This window comes from Chenopodium album, chromosome 4, assembly GCF_948465745.1.
Source record: "Chenopodium album chromosome 4, dcCheAlbu1.1, whole genome shotgun sequence".
In the NCBI taxonomy this organism is placed as follows: domain Eukaryota; kingdom Viridiplantae; phylum Streptophyta; class Magnoliopsida; order Caryophyllales; family Amaranthaceae; genus Chenopodium; species Chenopodium album.
Genome location: NC_137837.1, coordinates 3,273,051 through 3,290,145, shown reverse-complemented (window position 1 = coordinate 3,290,145; position 17,095 = coordinate 3,273,051). Strand labels below are relative to the sequence as shown.

General features: G+C 35.6%; 2 protein-coding genes across 3 annotated transcripts; both read right to left on the bottom strand.

Moving 5' to 3' along the window:
* Positions 1 to 1,126: 1,126 nt before the first annotated feature.
* Positions 1,127 to 4,956, bottom strand: LOC145628556 (peptide chain release factor PrfB1, chloroplastic-like). Of its 2 annotated transcripts, none has more exons than XM_081680885.1 (7): positions 4,705 to 4,956; positions 4,268 to 4,342; positions 3,516 to 3,736; positions 3,024 to 3,227; positions 2,416 to 2,631; positions 1,793 to 1,979; positions 1,127 to 1,560 (listed from the first exon to the last, which is right to left on the bottom strand). In XM_081680885.1, the coding sequence occupies exons 1-7, from the start codon at positions 4,886 to 4,888 to the stop codon at positions 1,262 to 1,264; spliced, it is 1,386 nt and encodes a 461-aa protein (XP_081537011.1). In that variant the 5' UTR covers positions 4,889 to 4,956; the 3' UTR covers positions 1,127 to 1,261. The 2 variants fall into 2 exon arrangements, with proteins under 2 accessions (XP_081537011.1, XP_081537012.1); XM_081680886.1 differs by having other exon boundaries at positions 4,268 to 4,339.
* Positions 4,957 to 6,199: 1,243 nt separating this feature from the next.
* LOC145628555 (endoribonuclease Dicer homolog 2-like) lies at positions 6,200 to 16,260 on the bottom strand. Its single transcript, XM_081680884.1, has 23 exons — positions 15,918 to 16,260; positions 15,494 to 15,599; positions 14,852 to 15,032; positions 14,579 to 14,692; positions 14,215 to 14,349; positions 13,630 to 13,714; positions 13,447 to 13,511; positions 13,187 to 13,324; positions 12,856 to 12,984; positions 12,642 to 12,774; positions 12,393 to 12,489; positions 11,277 to 11,472; positions 11,004 to 11,164; positions 10,409 to 10,627; positions 10,082 to 10,308; positions 9,679 to 9,953; positions 9,136 to 9,587; positions 8,932 to 9,035; positions 8,485 to 8,681; positions 8,146 to 8,355; positions 7,597 to 8,004; positions 7,116 to 7,394; positions 6,200 to 6,744 (listed from the first exon to the last, which is right to left on the bottom strand). Exons 2-23 carry the CDS (start codon positions 15,562 to 15,564, stop codon positions 6,397 to 6,399), a joined length of 4,224 nt encoding a protein of 1,407 aa, XP_081537010.1. The 5' UTR covers positions 15,565 to 15,599; positions 15,918 to 16,260; the 3' UTR covers positions 6,200 to 6,396.
* Positions 16,261 to 17,095: the final 835 nt, after the last annotated feature.

Here is a 17,095-nt window from a genome sequence, read left to right as displayed (position 1 = left end):
ATAAGGTGGTCTAAATTGCATTTAAGGTGATTTGAAATTGGGTCAGGAACAATTTGGGTTGAATTTAGGTCGGGTCAATAACAAGTCATGTTGATTTCGAGTCGGGTTAGTAACAGATCGGGTTGAATTTTTGGGTCGGGTTAGTTCGGGTCGGGTCAATAACAAGTCGGGTTGAATTTGGGTCAGGTCAATAACAAGTCGAGTTGATTTCGGGTCGAGTTTGTAACAGGTTGGGTTAAATTCGGGGCGGGTTAGGAACGATTCGGGTTGAATTCAGGTCAGGTTAGTAACAAGTCGGGTTAAATTCGGGTTTTGACGGGTTAAACAGGTTTGGGTCAATTTCGATTCAAGTCAGGTTCGATTCAGGTCAATAATTTATGGGTTACATTCGGGTCGGGTCATCTCCAGGTCAGTTCATGTTCAGGTTCGGGTCTCACATACTCGGATCAACTTGGGTCTAGGGTTGGTTTCAGGTCGGGTTTGGGTCACCATTTTTTCGGGTTAAGATGGGTCGGTTAATCGGGTTTGAATCGGTATTTCAGATCGGGTCAACTTTTGACAGCTCTAAGCTAGGCTATGGAGGGACTAGACGCGGTAAAGCCACACCCCTAGCGCCCTCCTCTAAAATACTTTGGCTTTCAGATTTAATGCCGCATTAAGACTCGCTTTAGCTCGCCTGTAGTTGATTTTTGATACAATTGTTATACCACAATGATCAAAGTATTGCACCCTATGGGATAGTTGATTTGCGCAGGAGTTCAGCTTGTAAACTCTTGGTTGTTGGCTTGCTGCATTTTCTGCTGGACTGTTTTCACTTGGCAATTGTGTTTGACAATGAAATATGCAACATCTCAGGGGAAGTTGTGCACGGTACATTTTACTTTGGTGGTCAAAACTTACACTGTTACACTTAGACCACAATTTTGTCAAAAATCATGCATAGATCTCAGGTCTCTCAAGTTCATTTAACTGCTCTTATTCAGAATTAATGAAAATAGTTTCCATGTACTTGAACTAGGCCGATAACAATGTAGCATATGATACTGCAGGCAACAGATGCTGTACATTTTGCGGAAGCACTCAATTGAAGCCTTTACCACATACATCACTACATCAGCCAGGATAATCAGCAGAAGATGTAAGATATTATATATATAATCATAATCATTAAGTTCTGCATCCAACTACAAGTACTTGTTATACAAAATTCATTTTGTGACACTCTTGCTACCACAAATCAGCAAAGTACACAAAATCATCTCTAACTACTTGTTGAAAGCATCTGAGTGTACTTATATTTCAAGTAAGACTTGATGAATGGATCTAAATCACCATCCATTACTGAGGTGATATCAGAAGTCTCGTAACTTGTACGCACATCTTTCACAAGCTTGTAAGGGTGGAATACATAATTCCGTATTTGCTGGCCCCACTCTGCCTTCACAGCATCTCCCCTGATCTGCTTGATCTCAGACGCCCTTTGCTCCTCAGCAATGACTAAAAGTTTGGCTTTCAACCGATTCAAAGCCTTTACTTTGTTTTGTATTTGGGATCTCTCCTCTGAACATGGCTCCAATAGTATTAGTATTAAAAATTAATGTATTTTTCAAGCAAATAAAAGGATTGAGACTATTTTCTTTTTCTATCATTTGCAAGGATGTTTAAGTTGGATCTATTCTGGTTGCTACGGGATCAAGCCTAGTTTTCTTTGCAAGTTACAGAAATTACTACAAATAGCAAAAGGGTTATCTTGATTCGAACATGTAAAATAATTTGAGGGGCAGAATTTAACCTGAGCATCGAACCGCCACACCAGTGGGAATGTGAGTGATTCTAACAGCTGTTTCAACCTTGTTTACATTTTGACCTCCTTTTCCACCAGCTCTAGTGAAACTTATTTCCAAATCTTCTTCAGGTATATCAACATTTAGTGACTCTTCTGGAAGAAGAGGCATGACTTCAACACCAGAAAAGCTAGTCTGCATGCAACATAAAAGTTCACTAATACAATGTTAAGCTTAATGCATGAAAAGTTGTCTGCATAAAATGTTAATGTTTACTCAAACGACCACTCCAATTGCATACGTTAACAGTCTATTACACCCTATTTGAGTATACTTTGCCCTCTATGGACTTTTGTGGTAAAAATTTGTGAACTTTCACCTTTGAGCCATCAAGTCCATATAAATGGTATAAATTTAGGATGTATAAAACTCAACAAAATTTGTACTAAAGTTTTGAACAAAATAGTCATTGCTAACATATAGCGTTGAGAAAGAAAGTTCAATGTTTGACACTATGGACTCAAAGATCATTAACTATCACAAAAAATATGGGATGGAGAGAACATGATTATGTAATCAGTGTACTTCAGTCTCCTTGAATGCAGAACAGACATGTAAAAGGAAAGATAACCTGACGAAGACCCTTGGAATTAAAAGGTGACTGCCGCACTATACGATGTGTGCCCTTCTCTCCAGAAAGATAACCATAAGCATAACGACCATCAACCTCAAGTGTTGCAGATTTAATCCCTGCTTCTTCTCCCAAAGATTTATCAACCACTCTAGCCTTATACTTCTGTTTCTCCGCCCATCTCATATACATCCTGAGAAGCATATCAGCCCAATCCTGCACTGAAATACATCAAAGAATTTACAAAAAACTGGAATACGAAAACCTGGTCTAGCTTAATATTATAATCGACTGATCATTTTTGTTTGACAGAGAAGGTCCAAGTGTAATAAGGTTTTGATTTACGAGCTCTGCATTCAAACACTTAGCTCATGTGCAGAAATAAGTAGAAGGAACAAGATGAATTACATGATTCACGAGCCGATTTAACATACTATAAAGCAATTCATCAATCAGTCATCTTTTATAGTAAGTATGTTACTGAACTTCCATACACTATTCCAAGGGGAAAAAACAGACAAAATGGGGGGGGGGGGGGGGGGGGGGAGTGTAAAACCCAATATACGGAGAGAAAAAAATGTGTTAGACAGTTAAAAGGATTAGCATACCTGAGCATCAGTCCCACCAGCACCAGCTGAGATAGTAATAACAGCACCCTCTTTGTCATAAGGACCAGAAAGAAGCTCTGTCAACTCAAAACGATCAAGTGCTTTGTTCAACTCCTTAATAATGCCGGCAGCTTCTTGAAGAAGTGCAGTATCAGTAGAATCCATCTCTTCAGTAAGATTAACTATCGTTTCTGCCTCTTCAACCTGCAGGAAATAAATGAAACCAATAAATCAGATAAAATCAGCAATACGTAAATAACATAACATGGTTGACATTTTGCATCTGTAGTATCAATGAGCCATGCAGTGTGATTCAACATTTATGTAATTTTTTTCCCGGTGAAATCATCTCTTCAGACAGAAGTGCCAGCATTAATTGGTTTGTTTTGCTGACTAATACATGTAAGATTCCCTTGGATATATTGTCTTTTAGTTTCATAAGATCAGGTTTGCTTTAGTACTGAATGGATCAGGGAGAGAGGGAGTCGAGACCTGCGTTTGGAAATCTTTGAGAAGTTTAAGTTTATCTTTGACATCAGTGAGAGCCGAAAGAGTTTCTTGGGCCTTAGCACGGTCATCCCACAAAGTGCTATCAGCTGATTTGGACTCCAATGCTGCAAGCTCTTTCTCCAAGTGTTGCAATCCAGCAGAGACTACAATCTCTTCCACACGTTTACTTGTATTTTCTACCTCTTTTCTTAATGTATAGAAATCTGCACGCAAAGCAAATTAAGACAATAAACCATCGATGTTATTGAGGTGTGATACCGTTTCCTTAACTCTCCTCCATCCCTCACCTCTACTTCTCTTTCCATTTCCTTCCCTCTTTTCCTCTATGAATTATATTCACACCAAGCTTTACATAATACCATAATTTATCTAGTTTACTTGGAATCTAAACCAATAATGTGCAATACCTACCTAGAGTTAACACAAGAAAATTCCAACTTATACATTATGAGAATGAGAGTATCTTAATCATAACAATGCCCGTGATCAATGACTCAATGTTCCAAGCCTTAAATCAAGGAACATGAAAAGTAAATCCAATGAACATAAGAGCTATAAACTAAATGATGGTATGTTCATTGGAGTTTATGTTCTTTTGTTTTAGTCTTCTTGTTCAACGTGCCATCGAAATCTACCAATGAGTCACAAGGCTCACAACAATCCCAAGCTTAAACTTATGATTCTATACTTACATATTAAGAAATGGATCATAACATCAGATATATGTCACATACCTTGCATTGCCCACTCACTGGTTTCAGTGCCAACCTCAATGCTCAATTGACTATCTGGGGTTGCAAATTGAACTGCTCCCAAATTCAAACATACACACACAAAATAAACACATTTAGATAACATTATAACATCAAACAAAATAAAAGGCAGCAAATTTAGAGAATTAAGCAAAACCCCAACATAATTCAAACAATGAACAATCCAAATAACAGTCTGAATTATCATTACCGATATTTATTACCGCCTACCAAACGAGCCGTAAAAATTACTACAACAGCAGTACATAGACAAAGTTTATGTGAAAAGGAAGCATCAACTAAAGAAATCAATACAAACCCACCAAAGCAATTCAATTTATAAACTCAATCAAATATAATAAAATACTTAAACATACACAATTCAATTCATAGAGATAAAAAAATATAGAAATAATTACCAAAAGAAGGAGGGAAGCGAGATGGTATAGAAAGGTATGAAGAAAAAGAATAGGTGGGGTTTTGGGGAAGAGAGAGAAAATGAGGAGAGAGAAAGAGAGAAGGAGAGTGAATAGAAAAGAGGGGCATTTTAATGGAGGTGGGTACTTTGAAATTTGTGCAGAAAATTTGCAGGGTTCCATCCATGGCTCTCACCACTTCACCCAGGAAGAAAGAGAGGAGGAAGAAGAAGAGGGATAAATCATGGATAAGCTTTTTGTTGTGCTATTCTATTTTGTTTCTAAACGACAACGTTTGAGCTCATTTTTACCAATTGTCAAAAAAAAATTGATGAAAAAATAAAAACTTTTTTTTTTTTTTGAAAGAAAATAAAAACTTTTTTACAAAGGTAAATCATCTTAACTTTTTTTTTTTTCTTTTTCCAATAGAGTTTCACATTTGACAATGTACAATTATACTCCGTAACTCTTGAAAAATTATAATCATTATAATTAATAAACTACAAATTAGATTTACCTTTCGGTATAAGTAAATAGCCCCATGAATTCGGATGTAGATTAAATAGACTAAATAGACTAATTTTTTCCTAAAAATCTAGTGCGAGTACTATTTAATTTTGTGATTGTTCTACTTGATTTGCCTATCACAAGCACAAAAGCACCATACTATAGAAAAATATAGGATTATCTTCATAAAAAAAATTAAAAATTGAAATTAAAAAAAAAAAAAAAAAAAAAAAAAAAAAAAAAAAAAATCGCTTTTGCTAAGATCTAACATAGCTAGGGGTGAGCATGGGACGGGTACCCGTACCATTAGTACTAACGGTTCGGGTACCCGATTACCAATATCACTAAAAGTGATATCCATAAACCGAACTGATAAGTTCGGGTACCCGGACTTCAGGTACCCGGACGGGTACCCGGATTTTCGGAACGGTTATCGGGTACCCAATAAAATATCCAATAGTGATCATTAAACTTAATAAATTAGTTATTATGATATATTTTAACACTAATTAACAACAATACCACATGATCTTGACCAAATTATTAATTATATTACTAATCAATGATATTATATAGTGATTATGAAGTAAAGTAAGAGTTTAGATTTTGGAAAAAATAGATTTAAGTAGGATAAAAAAAATAAAAAATTGCTTATCGGTTCGGAACGAGTAACCGTTAATTTTAAAATGATACCCAATAACCATACCCGATAACAAATTATCGGAACGGATACCCGAACCATTATGGTTATCGGATCGGGGACTCTAATTTTCGGAACGGTAACGGAACGGGTTTTCGGGTAGTTTTGCTCAGCCCTAAACATAGCTACATGTCTAGTGTCTACCTATTGTTATTTACGAAGTATAAATCACAAATAGTAGTCAAATAAATTTGTGTAAATAGTGGGCAAATAAATTTAACTTCTGAGTATATACTATATACTACTACAAGTAACTTTTGTTTGGCCACAAAAAAAAAAAATTTCAAAACATAAATCAACTTCATTTCATTATTATAAAATATATGAGTTGTAGGTGGCTACTGGCTAATAGTTTTTCATGCAGCCTCACTACATACATGGGAACAAAATTATGTACATTCATGTACTCTTCCCTAGTTTGGATCACTATACATCAGAAAAGAAAAACAAAAAACCCATTTTAATTCCCTAAGCAAAACTGTAGAAGCTTACAAGTCTATAATGCTTTCTTTTAGGGACTTGAGAATAGCTTTACAGGCAATTTTTTTAGCCATCTTCTTATCAGAAGCAGTACATGTATGCTTGTGTACAATGCCATTTGCTTCAACCTCGAGAGTTATGGAAGCCACGCCGTTTTCACGAGTTCTAAACCTTCTCATAGCATAATGATGTGTTTGACATATATGGTTTAGCTCTCTCACAGGATTCAGCTTCAGAGTTTCTGGAGTGATGAGGGGCTCCAAAAGAGGTGATATACTCTTGAATACAGCCTCTTTGTTGAATCCAGAATCGACGAAGATAGCCCCAGCTAAAGATTCTATTATATCTGCTAGAACCTGTATTATTCAGCCAGAAATCACCAATGAGTAATTAAAAAAAAAAGATAAGAAGGAATCCATCATAAAAGCATTTGTAACAGAAAAAAAAAAAAGAAAAAGAAATCGACCACAGTAGCACTAGCACCCAAATGAAAATTATAAATCTTCTATAAAAGAATCAAACTAGGATTAGCTATGGGTTCAGAAAAAGAGTGTCAAATACAGGAACTACAGACAAATACCCCTCTAATATGCTGCTAGGCAATCATCCGAACTCTTGTTAAGATACGATTATGTGATTTGTAAATCAGTGAAACAGAAGCATGTAAAAGATATAGAAGTTTAATGACCATAGACAAGACATAAACTCGGCATTTCTTGCAACCCACCTTGGGATAATTTGTCTCAGACTCCCATCCGAATGTTGACTCTAAAGATAAATGCCGAAAACTTTCAACAGCAGCAGCCATCTGTTTGTATAGGATTTGCGAAGCATGAAGTATGTGCTTGTGAAGTCCAGCACGGATGGCAGATAGAGCATAACATTCGTTATTAACTGAGGCCGATCTTAGATCAGTCAACAGGCCAGGAGACATATCAGGATATTTAGAGTAAAGGTGAATTGTGATCAGATGGTCCAACACCGCATCTCCCAGAAACTCCAAACGCTGCAAAAGAGAACATTTTCAGATAAACATGTCCTTTTCAAAACTGAAAAATAATTAAAAATTACTCCGTAATAAGTATAAGATGCTTAAAAGATCATAGTAAGGAACATCCACATTAGTCACCACCAGATAGTATGGTCCAAAAATTTCCAAAAAACAAAGAGAGAAGAGTAATGCTTAGAAAGCACAGGTGTAAACTTACTTGATAGCATCGAGGAATTTCAGGTAACATATATGAACCATGGGTAAGTGCTTCAACTACCAGTGAGGGGTCCTTGAATGAGTAATTCAAAATGGACTCTACATGTGTAATGTTTACTAGCAAACGGGGATTTATAGGGATGTTCCTCTGGTATGTTATACAGGAAAGTTCCACCTCTATACCAAGCCAGTTCATAAACATCAAAGCAGCTACTTGTCCACCAGAGCTCAAAAATGCTCCAATTAGTGCTTCTACAACATCAGCAACTCTCTTGCTTTTGATTTTCCGTATTCCACCATTGTAAACCTTATAGGTGTTACAAATTAACTCTTTCTTTAGTCTACAGTCTCCAGGATCACCGGGTATGATCCAATTCTTAGGATCAAAGGAATCATAACGTATAAAACCCTGCACGAATTAACTCGTATAAAAATTAAACCCCCAACATTCAGAAAGGAACTTGTGCATCATCAAGACATCAACCATCATTATCAAAGTAGCAAATATGGGAATATTATACAATTTATTAGGTAATGAAACAATTCTTACCGGAATCTTGCGTTGGCACCCTAGCTTGCACAGTGCAGCATTAGATATAATTCTATCTTTTTTTATACTAAGAAGTCCCTCATGATTACTTTGTTGAGTTTTAAACAGCTGTTGGCAGATAGCATACTTCAAAAACGAATCACCAAGGGTCTCAAGGGATTCCAGATGGAATCTCTCTTCGCAACGTTTAGTTGTAATTGCTTCTAGAACCTGTTAAAGCAAAAAATTGACAAATCAAGGGCACTCAGGACCAATAAAACAGTAAATAGAAAGATGGCACAATAAATATTTCGTCGCTGAGTGGAAATATAATCTGTTGAATAAGAAATGTGAAAGAACCTTGGTGGCTGGAATAAAAACATTTTGCATGCAGTGATCCAAGATAATGCCTCTCAAGTTGGCACTCAGTAGTAAAGCTTCAACTTGATGCATAATAGAAGGAACAAATGAAAAGGTATAAATCGTAGCAACTGATATGGGCGACATGATGATGAGACATAATTCAGGAGGCAGTTCAACAGAAGCACCACTTGACTCTGCAACGGGAAGACACTATATCAGCCGAAAGCAGCAATTTAAAAAATTGAATGGCTTCCATGAAGTCATCAAGTTTTTAGGGACAATAAATGGAAGAACTTCATGAAAACCACTAACTGAACAAAAGTTATTCTCAAAATTGTGATTCTTCAGAAAACTGAACTGTAATTTGACTAATCTTTGAATTTGGGATTTGAGCATAATATCAAAATTCAGAAAATAATTGCAGAATGCAGATAGATAACACACCCTTCTCCCTTCTCTGCTTGCACCTTAGAAGGTAATTCTTCAGCCGGAAAACCTGCCTCCCACAAAGCAAGGCTTGATTTTCATATTTCAGGTCAATCCCATGTCTGTATCATTATCATTAAACATGTTAACCATCTTACATGCATCCCATGATCCCAAAGAAACCAACTATAAGATGTTTAAAGACAAAAAAAAGATACATACCTCATTTTGTAGTAACTCTTGTAAGTTTTTAATGTACCATCACTCAAACTCAAATAAGAGTTCCCATTCATGCCATCTAAAATTCCAGAGATAGAATAGATGTAACCATTATGGGGTGTGCACACCAAACAATTTTCCAGAACACTACGATGTAAAAAGCCGTTCTTGGTGTAGACATCATCTTGATGTGCACACTTGCGTTTATTGCAGTTTGAGCAGGAACCTTGAACAACATCGCGTAAAAAGGATGCAGAGCTTATACATTCCAAATCAACAAGTGAACTTCGATGAACCCATTGTCTGGGGAGAAGAATATAGTCATAATGTGAAACAGGCACATTAACATTTTTCTCCCATTTATAGAACCCCTTCAACGATTCCACTAGCTTATCAAAACTACGATCTCTTAGAACTCTCAATAAAGCAGCCTGATATTGTCTGCAAAGAGTTACCTGGCCACATAAGTAATGGAGACTTAGCTTAAGTAAACAGACGGATGTGTTTTTTATATTTCAACATCAATTAGAAGAATAGAACTTTTACCTGTTCATCACTGAGATTGATCATTCCTGCGTATTTTATGTCCACTGACATTTTCCCCCAGTCAACCTCCATGTCAAATTGCATGTTTCCAACATCGGAAGCAAGCTTAGATTTAAAAACCACAATTATGTCATGCACAGGAATGTCAGAATAGAAGTCCTGCTTCAATTCCATTGAATAGCTGTGGTATGTCAATGTGTCTAAACAACGTGGTCCATCACCGACAATTTCTGGTGGAATGTATCTTGTTTGGTCCTCGTCATATGGTTCACGCTCTATATCACAAAAGCACACATAAAATCATGATGCCAAGCCCACCAAGGGGCAAAAAATAAAAGGAGACCCGCCAGCCAAACTCACTCACATGCAAAAAACCATGGGTGCAAAGTACAGCAATACATACCAGTATCTTTCATTAGACCCTCTTCTACAACAATATCAGGAACAAGTGAATCTGTCAAAGCACCCTTCTCATGCAGCAACTTGCATGCTTCCAGGCAAGCAAGTTTCTTCAAAACTTTGACATTGCCTTTCACAGTAACTGACTGTACTGGACAACTATTTGGAAATTGTAGTGTACAGGTCTCCAAAGCCTCATCAATGGTGCAGCGAGGAGCAGGTTTAAAGTATCTGAGTAAGCAAAATGCTAATGGTTCAACATGTATGAAACCAAACACATGCGGAAAAGTCAAATAAATCAGAACAGATTGCAAAGTTTCATGGAACAAACCCATCGGAAGGGAGACGTGAGCAGTAGAAGTATATCAAGCTCACACTAGAACTCAGTGTAACAACTGCTCCTGTGCTCGGTACACGATAGGAGATCCCATCAAATTCATCGAATTCTACAGGTTGACAAGGAAGCGAAGCATGGCTCAAACTCTCCTTGCGCATCACATCACCAGAGGAAAGATAGTTTTTCATGCGCGATAGCTCATCTTGATCACCACTGTTTTACATCAAAAAATTACAATTTACAATGAATCTTGCTTGCATAAATCTCATTGTACAGTAAAAAAATCATCCTATTCAGTAAATGCTAATTCAATCTATATCAGGGACTTAAAACTGAATAGAAACAGCAGGTCTGTAAATTAGTATCCACTTATTAATGCCCAGTGAATCAGTAAAGCTGCACGACTTCAATGATAATTCAAATTCCCTTTACCCACAAAGTTTTCTTTCTTATTTCCCCCGTCCCTTTCTTTTAAATTTTTTTTTTCCTTTTTTGTGATGGGAATGAGAGGGAAAGGAGGTTAGTTTTTATGGTCTCTGGTTAGGGAGTAAAAACATGTTATATACTATCACAAAGATTGAAAAATTACCTTTTCACCATCAGCAAGAAATCAGAATTTTGCATCCTAGCGCGACCTCTAGACTGAATGAAACTGCAAATGTTGGCTGACGGATCAAAACGGACAACCAAGTTGCAACTTTGGACATCTAAACCTTCTTCTAGGATGGAGGTAGCAACAAGAATGTTCACCTGAATATTAGCAAAAACCAAATAAACTCAAAATCAATATCGTATATGTAGAACAAAGTACAGAGGATGTAAGTAAAAAAAAAATGGTAATACAAAAGAGAAAGAAACCCACAGCCCCTCGGCGAAATTCATCAACAAGATTGTTCTGCTCATTCCTGCTTTGGGACTTTAGTGCAGACTGATTTCCAGCAATGTATCTTGCCTTCCAGCCACTTGTTTGAGAAAGTAGTCGATCCAATATAGCCTCAAAAACCATTGCAGTAACTACCCTTTCGACAAAAATTATACACCTCAAATCTCTCAAACTCCTATCATACAAAAACCGAATTCATAATGTTAGCTAACAACTGGGTAAAAAGTATGATCGGTCATTTAAATCAGAGATTAACTAATACAGAACCAGGTAAACAGAACAGGTTTACTCTCTCCATAAGGAATAGACTTGTCATTGAACAAGCAATCAATTATTTGCATGTTTCATAACAAATAAAATAAAATTCCGGCGAGAATATAAACAAATTTGGCTCAGTATAGAGCATGAATTATGATCAATCACTAAAAGCTAAGCGAGAAGTTAATATACACAGCAACTAATTAATAAAAACCAATAAAAATCCAGTTATATGATTTCAGCAGAAGATATTACAGAAAGTAAGTAGATTATTTTTAAAAGAGCTCTGAATTAACCATGGGAAAAAGAACAGCAACTACATAAAATTTTGTCAGATAAATTGAGAGGGAACAACCGAACAAGCATAAAATAAGAATTCATGTACAAGGTTAACAAAAAAGGGTAAAGTTTGTTGAAATCTCAATAATGACTCTTTCTAGTGCTTAACAATAGTTCCTATTGCACCATTTTGCTCGATAATCCTTGTAATAATACTTCAAGTTCTCTGCCTTGATGACAATTCTGTCAGAACTCAGAAGAGAACTCGGTACTTTTGGAAAAAAGAAAGTTGATGGAATTCAGTTTCTAGATGCAACATCAGGTGGATGGTGGGCCAGTTCCCAATGTGTAATCCTATTCCATAAAAGTCCCTGAACCTTTTTAACCTTTACATTCAGGTACCAAAATATGAAGTATATCACAATAGTTTCCAGTCTTGCCACCCAAAAAAAAGAGGAGGGGGGGGGGGGGATCAGAATGGTAGAGATAATTCCAAAAACTAAAATTTTGTCTTCCAAATGACTACATTACTTATATTATGAAATCGCAAAGTCTCACCTATACCGAAGGAGAGATTCCACTAGACACAATAATTTTGAAGATATAATTCTGGAATCCAAATTTGCCTTTATATCAGAGATTGACCAATTGCAGCCTAAACGTAAAAGAATAGCCGATGAATAATGCATTAAAGATATAGACCAAAATCAAAATGAAAATATTATATACTCCGTATATACATAGTGAAGCAGCATGTTAAAAAAATTGGTGCTTGTTTGAATAAAAAAGAAAATTAAACATAAATACCTCCAGATGGGTTGTGGGGTGCTAAAATATTATGCACATCAGAATTAAATGCTTTTATAGTCGTCTCACCGCGAACATCCAATTCACCCCAGCTGAAAATGTCGGTTTCATTGCAAGACACAATTTCTCCAGCCTAATATCAAAGGATATATTCAGATGCCTTAACAGTTACCAGCATCTCCAAAAGACAATAGAATGCAAAGTTATGATATACCTTTATTGCTGCCCAAAGACCAAGCTCATCCAAACAGAACCGGAAAGTATTGGTCAGCTTCTTTAATTTGTTACATATAGATAATTCTGTCGATGCTTCAGCACCCAACTTTCTAACAGCAGATATGTGCTGAAGGTGAATATGGCATTAGTATTATTCAATGACTAAAAAAAGAAAAAGAAACTACAAAGAAGTAAACAATAAAGTTCATTAGTCATGCATTAAAATCAGGTATACATCAAATAGTACATATTCCTAATAATAAACCAAATTCAAAACTCATCTGATGACTAGAAGATAGAAAAATAACAATAAATAAATAAAATGACACCTTTTCTCTCAGCGAGTTCAAGCCATTGATCAGATTTGTTTGCAATGCATTTGGACCATCCTCATTATAAAACTGAGCCTTAGCATTTGGGATAGGAACATACTCAGCCAAGTCTGCCTCGCTATTACTGGTATAGACCTTCATTTTAGAGATAACATTCATCAAATATGATAAGATAAAATGAAATGGAATGGAATGGACAAAAAGCTGCTGCCTCCAAAGCTAAACAGCAAGGTAAATAATTATAACTGAGCAGTAACCTTAGAATGCATGAGGTTTTCCAGGGCACTAATATCTTTCCAGTAACCATTTGAGTCAGACGCACCTACAAGCAGGAACTAATCAAATTAAAGTCTCCATAACAAGCATGCTCAGTGTAACAGTAAAAAGTACAACTTGTCCTAAACTATACTTCGTATGTACAAACTGATCCTACAGTTCACCTTTAGCTTTCGCTTTGATTGGAGAAGCAGTCATGCCAAAAATTCTGGGGACGTCATTAGTATGCATTTGTTGATGATAGAAGTCCTGCAGTATAAGAGGTTCCATCATTTTATCTATATTGCATGCCTCGTACAAAATAAAGTGAATTTCCCATGAACAATAAGATATACACCCCCCAAAGAACAAGTGATCCATTACTACGGGAAGGAAAAAATAACCTTAGATCCAACATTAACTAAAATCCACTATATCAGGTGCAAATGTACAATATCATTGGGAAAATAAAAGAGCACTGTAACAAATTGCTAAATTATGCGCCACTCGAAATAATATTCTAGAGCTAATTCATCCTTTTCATTATGCACACAATTGGTTTATAAACATTTCAATTACAGCTAAAGAGCTAATAGCTCATTAATCGATAAATTTAGAGGTCTACATAGGTCCCCCATTAGTCCATTACAGAACGAAAACATAAGGTACAGCAAGTGATAAAGGAGAAAGAAACATCCAGAAGCACATTTAAGAGTTAAAAGCAACACAGCAACTTCTGTAATAATTAATGGATGGACATGCATAATCACCTTCATGATGCGAGCATAGGGATGATTTCCCCTGGCATTATGGCATTCATCAAATATTAAAACTTTTATCTTGTCCAATTTGATGTAAGTATGACTCAAAGCATCAAGCAAGATCTTTGGTGTCATCACAAGTACCTACAACACAAAAGACAATCTAATAATTCATCCCAATATGATATCAGGTGAAGCTAAAGTACAACTCCAAAGTAAACATATATATAACACCGCTTTCCCTCCTCTTAAGCAATGCCAACTGCCAAGTCTTACTCAAATTAATGTACTACGTATTTTCTCATCCCCTTTCCTACAAATGAAGAAGTAAAGCTTATTTGATCCTTAACTGAAAAAGGTACAAGTGACTCACCTCATATTCATCCAGCTGTTTCTGCCAAATAGCAGCATCCCAAAAATCAACACCCATGTCTCCCCAATACTTGCCAACTTTTAAGTCCGTATGCAGCTCAATAACTTCGGCTTGCTAATCATAGTGACAGGAAAGAGAACCATTGAAACATAACAATGATCAACTTGAGACATACTTATACAGACCACTAAAACTAGTTTCTTCCAATCAGTTTAAGTCATTGTACTTGTGTAGATACATATTTTTTAAAAAAAATAAAATTATAAACCATACTTGTTTAACCAAAACAACAGTAGGTACTAAGAAGACTGCAATATTGGACTGTGTAGGCCGGCGAAGGAAATATGCATAACTACGAAGAAGCATGACCGCAATCAATGTCTTCCCTGAACCGGTCTCCAAGTACACAATAGTATTCTGCTTCATGGCTTTCTCCAAAGCATCAAGCTGGTAGCTATAATTATAAACAGTTGAAGTTCAAAGTCACAATTACTAAGGAAGCCAAAAATTATAAATATAACATATAAACCATTACAAAAAAACAAAATCAGCACACAAGCAACCTAAGCATGTCAAAAACTGACCCAACACGAAAACCTGACCCCAAAATCCTCAATAATCTAATCTAGAACTAGGCTTATTACCGAAGTCGAAAAAAAACTAGATAATCAGTATCCGAAACCGACCCGGCCCGAACACAAATTTGCACAACCCTATTCAATAGGGCTACTAACACCAATCTCAATGGAAGTTTTCAAGGAAATACCCCCAATAACAACAGTATCAACCAAAAATCATCACACACATACAATATAAATGTATATATGCTGAAAACAGCAAACATAGAGAAAATTGCATTAAATTCACAACAACAACAACAATAATTGAATTGAAGAGATGTAAATTGTAAACTACCTTCTTGCAAATGAAAGAGCGGCAGACGAGTCATCTTGGGTCCCACAAATCTCCATACTCACTGCTCCCATTGTCTGCCCTCCTCCTTGTTCTTCTTCTCTTTACCCTGAGAATAAAAAAAATCAATCTTTCCACAAAATTTTTTAACCAAAATCACAGATTTATTTCTGAATGTCGAAAAACAGGGATATGAACAATTTTTATTTTATTTTTTGACCCCTTTATGATCAGACTATTAATAAATATTCATGATCTATGCATTACTTGGAAAATTTAAAAATTTCGCAATTACCCAGAAGATAAAATTACCAATTAAATTACAAAATGCATGAATGTAACACAAAAAACTAAGAAAATTTTTAATGGGTTTTTTATTTTTTTCAATGGATAAATAAATAATGCTAAGATTTAGCAAAATACTAACCGTTTACACAAATTCAAATTCTGGGTATTCTTCAACTTCTGCACTCGGAAATCATCAACATTAAATTGAATGATGCAACAGAATTTAAAAATCTGACTCTTTTGATTCTTGTTTTGGTACTACTAGTATTGGAATGAAATTGAAGAAGTAGTACACATTTAAAAAGGGGAGAGTGTGGTGTGACAAAGGCTAGCTGAGTCAACTCGGTCTTAGTGTAGTCTTCGCAAGTACACTTTATTAATAGGATTATTAATTAAGGAATAAGTGTTTCAAAAAAAAAATATTAAAGAATAATAATGAACTTACTTTTAAGATATCAGAAGACAAAGAAAGTTAGTAAGAAACTCTAAAAGATGGAACTACAAATGTAAACAAGAAAAAAAAAAAAAAAAAAAAAAAAAAAAAAAAAACACTAGTAGGGCATTTATTGGTTAATTAAATTGAGGGTTTTTGTTTAAACTTAAACTATCTTGAGTTATTAATTGGTCAAATATTAAACTCCTATGTACTTATACAATTTCTTGGATGTGTTGATTCATACTTCTTGTTTTGGTTTAATTTCTAGCAATACATGTATACATTATTACTTTTATCTCTTAATATCCCATATGATGCGTATGGATCTTGAACGATTGATTTGGATATAATTGAATAAAATCTAAACTGCTACGTATCCCTTGTATTATTAACAATCCGCAAAGATTTAATCCAAGTAATTTTCCAGATCATATAGTGCCCACTTGATCTTCACCATGTTTAGAGGTGATCAAGATGATCCCAATCCGATCTTCAGTGGGACGTGGACATAAATATCGGCCCGAAGTTAGGCCTGGCCCAATCCGAAATTAGAAGTTATGTTGGCGGAACATGACATACATTCTAATAAGTTATTATGTTGCATAAGGAAGTTAAATTAGTCATACTTATTCAATAGATCAAATTTTCGGCCAGGTCAAGCATTAACATAATATCTCGTGTGCAACCCGCAAAAAAGTAACATGTTTTTTAGGCCAAAATCTAGTTTTTTTCCCAAAAAAAATGTGCTTTTAGGCTTGCCCTAACCGCCTTATTTTCGATTCGGGCAAATGTGTAATCACCTTTACTATGCGATTATACGTAAATATGAAAAAGGTCATATGATGTTGTTTTAAAATACGATTAACTAAGATTGCAATTTA